This window comes from Schistocerca piceifrons, chromosome 3 (assembly GCF_021461385.2).
Source record: "Schistocerca piceifrons isolate TAMUIC-IGC-003096 chromosome 3, iqSchPice1.1, whole genome shotgun sequence".
NCBI classification, from domain to species: domain Eukaryota; kingdom Metazoa; phylum Arthropoda; class Insecta; order Orthoptera; family Acrididae; genus Schistocerca; species Schistocerca piceifrons.
The window spans coordinates 637329906-637342775 of NC_060140.1; the positions used below are offsets into that span (position 1 = coordinate 637329906).

At 42.7% G+C, this 12870-nt stretch overlaps 1 protein-coding gene across 1 annotated transcript in view; it reads right to left on the minus strand.

The window, feature by feature from the left end:
- LOC124789293 (solute carrier family 22 member 7-like) overlaps positions 1-12870 on the minus strand; it is a 237824-nt gene that overhangs the window by 128983 nt on the left and 95971 nt on the right. The window contains exon 6 of the mRNA XM_047256604.1: positions 364-585. Within this exon, the coding sequence (XP_047112560.1) occupies positions 364-585 (222 nt within the window). The remainder of the gene's footprint in view (positions 1-363; positions 586-12870) is intronic.

Below are 12870 nucleotides of genomic sequence, written 5' to 3' on the forward strand. Positions count from 1 at the left end.
GCGTTACATGATTGTTTGAGGCATGGGTGCGAAGCTGTCTTTGCCAACCCCTTGTAACGGTCGGGGATCAACTTACGCCGACTCTACTGTAGCAGCGTAGTTCAGGATTGCAGAAATCCAGTCTTCCTGTGCTTAGGGAAGAGGCAGTTACAAAGAAAGGGATGCTGACAATCTGATCCCTACAGAGATTTTACTCTGTAGATTGTAAGACGTTTCTTATGATACGCTTCAGTTGAAGAGCTGAGGAAGGATCACAACAGCGTGAGGCATCTTTGTCAATGTATAGCAATTGGTATAAATATCATAGATTTCATTTTCTTCTATTTACGAAAACATTTTAGTTTCCCCATAACTCGTGGTCACCTGGCAACGACGAGCAGAAGTGTGTTCTTGAAGAGGTTCCAGCTGGAGAAGATGCTTAAGTAGCCCATGCGATCCCGCTTGGTCTTGGCCACGCTGTGCAGCACCTGTTGGGTGAAAGCCGGCACGCTGGCGCCGTTGGTGGCCGCGATTCGACGCAGCACGCTCAGCGCCTCCTCCTCGCGCCCTCTGCACGTCAGCCAGCGCGGCGACTCGGGGAACCACCTGCGGAAGGCCAACGGTCTCTGAAAGACGTCCACCACAAAGAGAGCAGAAAGAATGTTGAGAGTAATCTTCACGCTTTGTCGCTGCATTTCTCATTCTGGTTAGGGCAGAAGATGTAGTCATGAAGTTCTATTCATCATCGCGAAAATATTAAGCTCTGACAACGGAACTTGGTTCTTCTCTACGTGTCCACCCTTTAAGACGATACATTTTTTCCCAACGATGGATGACCTGGTGGAGACCTTGGCCATGGATAACTGCATTTTGGCTGTCTAGGAAATGTTGCACCTCGAATAGCACCACATCGTCATTCTAAAAATGACAGTTACGAAATGGTTCCTGCATCCGAAGAAGTCATTGCCCGGCTGTAACTGTTTGTCCCCTTCGAGCACCAGTATCTGTCATTCTCTTGCGATTCGCAGTTCTTCACAAAGAGTTGCTCGGCCACAATGATTTTCGTCATTCAGACTTGTTCGACTGCACAGAATGCGTCTGTGTCCCTAACCACAGCGTCATGTGATAGTGCATTGTTGTCCTATACTTCCATAATCTCAGAATGCATTATTAATAGTTTTTCTCCCTCATATGCAGAAAACTAATTGCTCTCCTATTCTCCACTTATGTTAATGGGCTACACTATTTAGTTTTGGCTTCCCAGCGGCGTGCTGCGAGAGAGTGGTACGTTATTTTCAACTTGTGACAGTACTGCATACATGTAACAGCGAATGAACGATAAATTAATTACATCAATTTATTTTACTCTATCACCAAAAACAGCGTATAAACATTACAATTCGTCCCAACACACAGATCGGAAAGGCATGTTAAAACACATTCAATAACACTGCATGTTCTATGTTGTGGAGCTCTTTTTTTATGTGTTCGAAATCTTTTCAGACAGTGATAAACAGAGGCATTTGCAATAAACCCCTAAGGCACGTAACATTAGCGGCCAGCCAAAAATCCATGGCAGACATTCCCACCGGTCAAATGTCTAAATGTAACGCAGCCCCCACGTACCCACTAGCAACTGCTCACCTAATACTACGAGACTAATAGGAAATGATAGGAAAAATACCACTCAACTAATACAACAAATAAGATCTATAACAATACCATGCACAATAACATACCCTTCATTTGACGAAGAAAGCATATACAGCTGTATCCGCGGTAATAGGACCATTAAACTAACTGAAGAAAACCTAAAAACACACAGGCAACTACCTCAGGACCATGCAGATCAAACTATAAAATAAATACAGTTAACAACACAATCAAAAGAATTCCGAAGTCAGTCAGGCATACTACGTACAAGAAAGAGGTTTACATATGTGTTCACCTATTCGAGGAACACTAGGCAACATCTTCATGAATCATAACGAAAAACTAACATTTGAAGATGTCCTACGAAATAAAAGCTACAAAATACAGGCCCATGGATGATCTAATATGCACGGTAGATGAACGTCTGGATAAAATACAATTACACAAGTACTATACCCAAAAACATAAAGTTTACAGTAGAGGAAGAAGAGGAAACCAAACTGAACTTTCAGGGTATAACCACAGTAAAAAAAATCATATACACACCTACGAGATCTACAAAAACCCCCAACAACAGCACATAAAAAATGCAGCCCCAAGGTACCTACAGAATCACAATCTGCCGTCAGGTACGTCTCATACAGACTCAATTACATTCCTCTCAAAAAATTTGATTACTAAGATGCGGCAGCTAGTATAAAAGTAATAGCATTAATAAAAGACACAAAGAAACAGGAACAAAAGAATTATGGCACAGATGATGAAACGAATAAATCAAATCATACCAAAAATACTTGCAGACACACTGGCAACAAAGACATAAACAGCGGTAAAAATAATGTGAGCAGATAGTCACAAGAAAATTACATCCACTGACATTCCAAAACAAACTCACATACAAAAGAGGTCACAACTTCTTTTTTTCTTTTTTTAAAAAAAGAAAAGAAACAGTGTGTAGATTTTGCCTGAAAACGAATAATTCTCTAGAGTAACAAATCTCAAATCTAGAACCAACATCCAACAGATACCAGCAGTATGGATCTACCAGCATAATTGCACGGATTGTGATGAAATCTACATGAAAGTGACTGGAGCATGTTTGATACGACGCGTAAAGAACAAACAGGCGGACTGAAATGTCGTACGAAACTAATCAGCATTTGCAGAACACCTTAAGTGGAGTATCATAGGACAAACACAAAAGATATGAATATCATAAAAATCAGTCACAAGTAATCAGCGATCGCCTCATTTCTTAAGGAAAGTAGTAAGAGTTTACATACCCTGCAGACCTGAAAGGACGTCCGATTGTTTTGATGTTTTTAATATGGTATCGTGTGGTTTTGGTAAATGTAAAATAATATTAGTATTGCAATAAATGATAATTCTATCCGATACGATAATTATACCCTCATTTGGCTCAGAAGTCCCACTTGTGTTTTAAGCATAAATTAAAAAAAAAGTCTTACACTGAATTGCTCCTTTTTTAGCTGCTATGGTAATATTCTTCCTAAATATTAAATCCTTTGGTACAATTTTTCACAATTTGGGTAGGAATAAATCAAATACCTTTATCCTCTACCAAAATATAAAAGACAAACATTGTTAGCCAAAATCTCGAAATATTTTTGAGCGATTTACTTTAATGTTTTACATGATACGCTAATAAATATGGGCTGTACATTTTTTTCAAACAAAACTGTCCAGGTTGTCTATTAAAACCAACCATCAGAAAGATTAGGAAAAAATAAGAAGACAACATAAAGAATACCAATCAATCGATACTGTAGTTATCATGGAAGATACAGTTCAATATCCACAATAATTTCTAAATCCATTGAATCCGGCTGGCCTCGCGCCAGACAGTTTGAAGCTTAAAGTTTATGTTCCTGTAATACCACCACTCAGTATCAGGCCTCTGAAAATTTGTAATGATACCCGATGAGAACTTGTCTCGAAGCTACTATCCTGACTGGTTCAACAGCTGGTGAGGTCTCTCTCCTACAACATATACCAATGTTCCCAACTGATTTATCTATCCATTTTAGGCGACTTCACTTCCTAATCAAGGTTTCATTTGCAAAAACAATAAAGAAAGCTCAAGGTCAGACATTCGAATACTTTAGGACCTGTGTTAGGAACTGATTTACAGAGTGTTTTCCGCATGGCCGCTTGTATGTTGCCCTTTCACGAGCTGGTAACTCAGAAAATTTCTTCATACTCTTACCCCACAGAATTAAAAAAAACGAAAAATGTTACATATTCTGGTTTTGTCTTGGATGAGCGGTACAGACATAGTTTGTTATCCAAAATTATTATCAGATTACAAAAGAAAATACGTTATTTGTGATAACGGTATCACAACTACATTGTCGGTTGTCACCCATGACTACCTGGCAGATTCTCCACCACGGTGTTTTTGAACTGCAGGGTTTACCTGGCAGAAGAACTCCGCCATCTTTCATATTCATCCACCAACAAACCATGGCACATTGACCTCATTACATAAATACAACATCTCCAGTCTCTCCTCAGCTCCTTAGACTCATCCCAGAACGTCTCTCTCCTCACCCCTACCACTCCGCATGCTCCTACCTTCTACATGTTTCCTAAAGCTCATAAACCATATCACTCAGGATGCCCCATTGTGGCTGTTACAGCGTCCCCACTGAAAGAATCGCTGCTCATGTGGACCAACACTTTCAACCAATCATAACCTACCCTTCTATATCAAAGACATAAAAAATTTCCTCCGTTAACTCTCCACAGTTCCTGTTCCTTTACCACATGGTACCTGCTCGTCACTATTGTTGCCACCTTCCTGTACACTAACATGCCTAATATCGATGGCCTAGCCTCTACTGAACACTACCTTACCCAGCGCCTGACTGATTCCACATTTACAACCCCCTTCCTGATCTCCATGGCCAACTATGTCCTCACTTAGAATTTCTTCACGTTTGAAGGCATCATCTGTAACCAAATTTGTGGTACAGCAATGGGCACCTATATGCCACTATCCTCCGCTAACCAGTTCATGGGCTATCTACAGAAACCTTCATAACCGCCCAGAATCCTGAACCTTGCACCTGGTTAACATTCACTGATGATATCTTTCTGACCTGAACTGAGGCTGAGGACACCCTATCCACATTCCCTCAGAATCTCAAATCCCTCTCTCCTATTTGCTTTATCGGGTGCTCCTCAAACCTATAAGCCACCTTCCTATATGTTTACCTGCACCTCAAACATGGTTAGATCAATATTTCTGTCCATATCAAATCTAACAACCAGCAGCTATACTTCCACTTCGACTGCTGCCACCCATTTCATACCAACAAGTCCCTTCCATACATCCTAGACACATATGGCTGTTGCATCTTTAGTGACAATACAGCAAGGGAATCATTAGGGCTCTCGCTCTCCCAACCTTGTACAGAAAGAAATCTCCCCTGCTTTGTCTCTCCAGTCACCTACTACCTCCCACATTCTCACTGTCCAGCCACGAAGGGACACAACATTCCAGACTCAGTACCACCCAGGACTGGAGGAACTGAATCATACTCTCCACCTAGATTTTGACTACCCCCCATTGTGCTGTGAAACGAGGAATGTCCTACCTACTATCTTTTCTACCACCCCCACAGTAGTATTCCACTACCTAACAAGCCTATGCTTACTCCACCCTTGCACCCAACCCCTTGCCTCATGGCTCATATCCCTGTAATAGGCTTATATTAAAGACCAGCCCTACAAGTTCTCCCACCGGTACCAACTCCAATCCAGTCACAAGCATCATCCATCCCATCAAAGACAGGGCTACCTGAGAAAATAGTCATGTGATCTATAAACTTAACTGCAACCATTGTGCCGCATTCTTCACTGGCATTGCCAACAAGCTGTGTTGGCATGAATGGTCACCAACAAACTGTGGCCGAGAGACAGTTGGACTATCTGTTTAATGAACATTCTAAGTAGCACAATGTGCTTCACTTGAATTACTGCATCAAAGCCTGTGTGACCTGGATCCTTCTTTCCAATCCCAGTTTTATGAACTGTACTGCAATATATTCTGCAATCCTGTAACGCCCTCTCCCCCTGGCCAGTCCACTTCCTTCATCTACTTATCCCCTTCCCTCCTCCAATTCCAGGACTACACAGCCTTCTATTGCACCAATGCACCCATTAGTTTGTCTCTCTCTTTTTCCTCCTCTGCTTTTCTCCTTTCCTATTCCTCTTCCTCCCCCCTCCCAAACCTCCCAACAGCAAATAGCAGCCCCATTCTCTTCCTACCCGGTCCACACATGCCACCACAAGCAGCATTATACCCTCTCTAATTCCTACCCTGCTACCCACCACCATCCCCACTCCAGCCTCCCCCTTACCCCCTCCCCCCACTCCCTACCACTCAGATTGCTCCTCTCATGAGAAGCTGTTGGTAGCAATCTGGTCTTGGTGGCCAGATAGAGTGGTCAAGTAAGTGTGAGTTGTGCTTGCATGAATGTCTGTGTGTTTTCTACGTCAGAAAAAGGCCTTTTGGCCAGAAGCTCACATTTATACACTGAGGCTCATAAATTATCATGATGAAACAACGCTCTGGTGAGCGATTTGCGGGTTTAAATCACCTCGAGGTTTGACCATGTGGTGCATTTGACCTATGGTCGTCGCACAGTGGTGCTGGCAGAAGTCCACATACTAAGAAGTGTGTTGGTGCATGTCAGAGTATGGTGCAGCCAGTAAGTGTGCAGACGTTTTCAGACGTGCTATTAGTGACTATGTGTTGAAAATGGTTAAAAGAACTCATATTGATGACGTTATGAGAGGTAGAATACTAGGGAGATTGGAGGCTGCTCAAACACAGCAGGTTCTAGCACGGGCCGTCTGCGTGCCACAAAGTGTGATCTCAAGATTATGGCAACGATCGCAGCAGACAGGAAACGCGTCCAGGCGCTACAGTACGGGACGTCCACAGTGTACAACACCACAAGAAGACCGATATCTCACCATCAGTGCCCACAGACGGCCACAGAGTACTGCAGGTACCCTCGCTCTGGACCTTACCGCAGCCCCTGGAACAGTTGTCTCCAGACACACAGTCTACAGACGACTAAACAGACATGGTTTATTCGCCCAGAGACCTGCAAGGTGCATTCCACTGACCCCTGGTCACAGGAGAGCCCATAAAGCCTGGTTTCAAGAAAAAAGTACATGGTCATTGGAACAGTGGTCCCAGGTTATGTTCATGGGGGTCCAGGTATAGTCTGAACAGTGATTCTAGCCAGGTTTTCATCTGGCGTGAACTAGGAACCAGATACCATCCCCTTAATGTCCTTGAATGGGACCTGTATGGAGGTCGTGGTTTGGTGGTGTGGGATGGGATTATGATTGGTGCATGTCTTTGACAGAGGAACTGTAACAGGTTAGGTGTATCGGGACGTCATTTTTCACCAGTATGTCCGCCATTTCAGGGGTGCAGTGGGTCCTACGTTCCTCCTGATGGATGATAACGCACGGCTCCACCGAGCTGCCATCGTGGAGGAGTACCTTAAAACAGAAGATATCAGGCGAATGGAATAGCCTGCCTGTTCTCGAGACCTAAACCCCATGGAGCACGTTTGGGATGCTCTCGCTCGACGTATCGCTGCACGTCTTCAAACCCGTACGACACTTCAGTAGCTCCGACAGGCACTGGTGCAAGAATGGGAGGCTATACCCCAGCAATTGCTCGACCACCTGATCCAGAGTATGCCAACCCGTTGTGCGGCCTGTGTACGTGTGCATGGTGATCACATCCCATATTGATGTCGGGGTACATGCGCAGGAAACAGTGGCGTTTTGTAGCAAATGTGGTTTGGGATGGTTTTCTCAACTTATCACCAATACTGTGGACTTACAGACCTATGTCGTGTGTGTTCCCTATGTGCGTATGCTATTAGCGCCAGTTTTGTGTAGTGCCACGTTGTGTTGGCGCCACATTCTGAAATCATCCTTAATTTATGAGCATGAGTGCAGCAGTCTTATTGTTGTGTCAGTCTTCAGCTCAACATATTATCTACAGGGTGCTTCAAAAATGACCGGTATATTTGAATCGGCAATACAAACTAAACGAGCAGCGATAGAAATACACCGTTTGTTGCAATATGCTTGGGACAACAGTACATTTTCAGGCAGACAAACTTTCGAAATTACAGTAGTTACAATTGTCAACAACAGATGGCGCTGCGGTCTGGGAAACTCTATAGTACGATATTTTCCACATATCCACCATGCGTAGCAATAATATGGCGTAGTCTCTGAATGAAATTACCCGAAACCTTTGACAACGTGTCTGGCGGAAAGGCTTCACATGCAGATGAGATGTACTGCTTCAGCTGTTCAATTGTTTCTGGATTCTGGCGGTACACCTGGTCTTTCACGTGTCCCCACAGAAAGAAGTCACAGGGGTTCATGTCTGGCGAATAGGGAGGCCAATCCACGCCGCCTCTTGTATTTTTAGGATAGCCCAAAGCAATCACACGATCATCGAAATATTCATTCAGGAAATTAAAGACGTCGGCCGTGCGATGTGGCCGGGCACCATCTTGCATAAACCACGAGGTGTTCGCATTGTCGTCTAAGGCAGTTTATACCGCCACAAATTCACGAAGAATGTCCAGATAGCGAGATGCAGTAATCGTTTCGGATCTGAAAAATGGGCCAATGATTCCTTTGGAAGAAATGGCGGCCCAGACCAGTACTTTTTGAGGATGCAGGGACGATGGGACTGCAACATGGGACTTTTCGGTTCCCCATATGCGCCAGTTCTGTTTATTGACGAAGCCGTCCAGGTAAAAATAAGTTTCGTCAGTAAACCAAATGCTGCCCACATGCATATCGCCGTCATCAATCCTGTGCACTATATCGTTAGCGAATGTCTCTCGTGCAGCAATGGTAGCGGCGCTGAGGGGTTGCCGCGTTTGAATTTTGTATGGATAGAGGTGTAAACTCTGGCGCATGAGATGATACTTGGACGTTGGCGTCATTTGGACCGCAGCTGCAAAACGGCGAACGGAAACCCGAGGTCGCTGTTGGATCACCTACTGCACTAGCTGCGCGTTGCCTTCTGTGGTTGCCGTACGCGGTCGCCCTACCTTTCCAGCACGTTCATCCGTCATGTTCCCAGTCCGTTTAAATTTTTCAAACAGATCCTTTATTGTATCACTTTTCGGTCCTTTGGTTACATTAAACCTCCGTTGAAAACTTCGTCTTGTTGCAACAACACTGTGTTCTAGGCGGTCAAATTCCAACACCAGAAAAATCCTCTGTTCTAAGGAATAAACCATGTTGTCCACAGCACACTTGCACGTTGTGAACAGCACACGCTTACAGCAGAAAGACGACATACAGAATGGCGCACCCACAGACTGCGTTTTCTTCTATATCTTTCACATCACTTGCAGCGCCATCAGTTGTTGAAAATTGTAACTACTGTAATTTCGAAAGTTTGTCCGCCTGAAAATGTACTGTCGTCCCAAGCATATTGCAACAAACGGTGTATTTCTATCGCTGCTCGTTTAGTTTTTATTGCCGTTTCAAATATACCGGTCATTTTTGAAACACCCAGTATATTGTGAGTAGCAATCTATACTTTTCATAATATTGTTATTCCATCCTGGATTTTCCATTGTTTGATTTTACTCAGAATGTTTGGTGTATTCTGCTTTTGTTTTGTGTCTGTGGATTTAGCTATCACTGTACTGTCAATTTTCGGGGGCAATCAACTCTACAGTCTTGACAGAAACTCGAACCTAACAGTGAAACCTGTTACAATTTGAAAATTCCTGGCAGATTAAAACTGTGTGCCGGACCGATATTCGAACTCGGGACCCTTTCGCGGGCAAGTGCTCTACCAACTGAGCTACCCAAGTACGACTCACGCCTCGTCCTCACAGCTTTACTTCTGCCAGTACCTCGTCTCCTACCTTCCAAACTTTACAGAAGCTCTCCTGCGAACCTTGCAGAACTAGCACTCCCGAAAGAAAGGATATTATGGAGACATGGCTTAGCCACAGCCTGGGGGATGTTTCTAGAATTAGATTTTCACTCTACAGCGGAGTGTGCGCTGATATGAAACTTCCTGGCAGATTAAAACTGTGTGTCGGACCGAGACTCGAACTCGAACTCGGGAAGTTTGGAAGGTAGGAGACGAGGTACTGGCAGAAGTAAAGCTGTGAGGACGGGGCGTGAGTCGTGCTTGGGTAGCTCAGTTGGTAGAGCACTTGCCCGCGAAAGGCAAAGGTCCCGAGTTCGAGTCTCGGTCGGGCACACAATTTTAATTTGCCCGGAAGTTTCATTTCAGCGCACACTCCGCTGTAGAGTGAAAATCTCATTCTGTTGCAATTTAGTTCCACTAAGGATGGACATAACATACTAAGTATAAGTTATTTGCAACAAACAAAGTTCAACAGATTAAAACACAAAGATGAAAGAAGATTTCGCCATAGAATAATGAATTCAATAAAAAATGTACAAAAATAATTTAAATAAAGTCTTTCTATGACACACTAAATAATTTAGTGATTTAAATGCTCTAAAAATTTTGGTCTCAAGTGTTATGCATTTTTGCAAGCGGATCCTTCGTAAATTAAGTTAGTCTTTGTTTTTCCCAATGAATTTTCTGAAGCGTTCACCTTTAAGTCAGACCATTATGAAGTCTTGCAACTTCACAGAATTGAACCAAGCTCTTTAGTTGAAGTTTTCAGAAAGGTGAGCAATCGAATTTTCAGAGTCTTCGAAAGTCTGCTGATCAGAACCAGTAGAAACTACGTCTGAATCATGCGTGTAATATGAAGTGAATTTGGTGCATGGAACGTTTATTAGATCTGCCTGTTACTTCATACTTCATGACTTGGCGTGAACTTGTGTTTACTGGACAACCAGAATAGTTCGTTTCCTGTATGCTAATTTTTGAGAACATATCTCGTAAATAAACAGCGGTCTGGCTAAAAGTACTTTAAAACTGGACACAGGCAGCGTCTACCGCAAAAACATTTATTTCGATTGTAATCGGTTTCGGTCAGTTTTTGACTATCCTCAGACCCTCATTCTGTGATGGTAGGCGGTGGCGATGAATGGAGAGGGCATTGTAACTCCACGAAAGTCAGATGCTTACTGAAATCTACGTTCGTTAACATCCGCTCCATTCACCGCCACCGCCTACGACAATGGTATGAGGACCTGAAGACGATAAAAGACTGACCGAAACCGGTTACCATGGAAATAAATGTTTTTGCGATCGAGACCATGCCCAGTTTTAAAGTATTTCTGTACCCTGCTGATAAATGCTACTAGCGATATGTTCTGAGTCAGAGAACATTTTAATTTGCCAGGGACTTGCAAATATTCCCTGCTTTTCCACAGAAGTACCGATTTATAAATCTGTTATGTTTAGTGTACAATGCCTTCATTATATTTTAACTGACAATCATCGTCAACGAGGATGAAATGCTGGTGAGCATCGTTGAAAAGAATGTTACACATCAGGAGACACATGAAAACACATAGTAAATGTCATCTGTAACAGTGCGGTGGTGACGTCTTTGGAAAAGTTAAACGGTAAATAAATACGAGGTGTTTGGAAATTCCCTTTACAAACTTCTAGGACTTGTAGAGGGGTGACAGTACATAATATTTTAAATAGGAACCTATGTTCGGAAACGTACAGTTTCCTTGCTATAGCCGTTTTAAAGCATATTTGCTAGTTAGGTATGTAACAGAGTAGTGATGGTAAGAGGTGGGGGGGGGGGGGGGGCGGTTGGTTACGTAGGATCGGCTGATGTTACATGACGTCTATCCCACCTCTTTGACGTGGTTGTAGTGTCATTCACGTGTCTGTGAGTGTTAGAGCAACATGGATGAGTATACGTTTGCAGAATACTCCGACACGATTCTTCTGAACGGCGAAGCTCGCGGTAATGGAAGAGCTGCTGGTCGCCATAATTAGATCCTTCTCCACAACGTCCGATTCCATCGCATTCCCTTTACGCCACAATTACGCAGCGGCTTCGAGAATGTTTGCCTTCACCGTCAGCAGGCTTGACTGTAGTGCTCCGAGGAGACGCCGCACATCCGAATTAGAGGAGGCCTTCCTGCATGACTTTGTAGGGAACCTGTCAACGAGTACACCAGCAATTTCTATGGCTATTAATGAGGGGAATTTAAAACAAGCGATGTACTGGAACACGCCAAATCAATTACTTTTAAAAGTGGTCGCGTTACTAACGTGTTTTCAAATGGTTGTAACCTGAAACGGTACTTTTCCAGACAGGGTTCCATTTCAAAATATTATCTATTTTCTTCCCTCTACAAGTCCTACAACTTTGTAATTGGAATTTTCGAACATTCTGTGTAACCAAGAAACATTAACATTAACCGCCGAAAGCTCGAAGGTGGAGTAAAATGGAGTAGGATAACATCTGCAAAGACTAATACTCAACAGAAGAAACGATGTACATACGGTAAAACAACCTAAAAGCCTGTATAAAAATTAAATTAAATTAACAATCACAATAAAATTAAAGTTATACAAGACAAAAGTACTGAAGAATAACTTGAAGGGGTTTTACTTATAAAACATGAGTAAAAGATTATATCAGGAGAGACAAAAGCTAAATTATATATCGCTGGTATGATAAATTTCTCTTACTATACGGAAGATGACTAATGAAACAGCATAATATATGTTCATAGACAGTTACAATAAAATGCATAAATACAAGAAAAATTGGAGAAATATAATGAAACAGTGTGGGAAGAATTGGAGAAATGTGAGGTGTAAGTGAAGTTTAGAAAAAGGGAAAAATTGAACTGTGTTTGATATTCAATACTACATCCTCACTGTGTGACAGATATTTATTGATTTGTGGAACTTTGTAAAGACTTAAGTTTTAGCCTTTGCTCTTTATGTGGAGGGCGTGGGGGTGTGGCTGGCAGTTGTGGTCCTCACTCAGTATATCCTCACGATGCCAGCTAAGCTAAGAGGAAATGTACACTTTCGAGTTTCACTAAAATTACATTACTTTGTGTTTCCCAGCCGTAGGTATTTGTGGATTAATCTTACAAAATACCTTGCAGGGATAATGTTGAGTTCCAGATGACGTTTATTCATATAACTTCAATGACGATCAAAAAAATTGTTTTCGATATTCTACGCATAATTTTCATTAATGATGTATTTCTTTGGAGATTTCAGATGTGTGT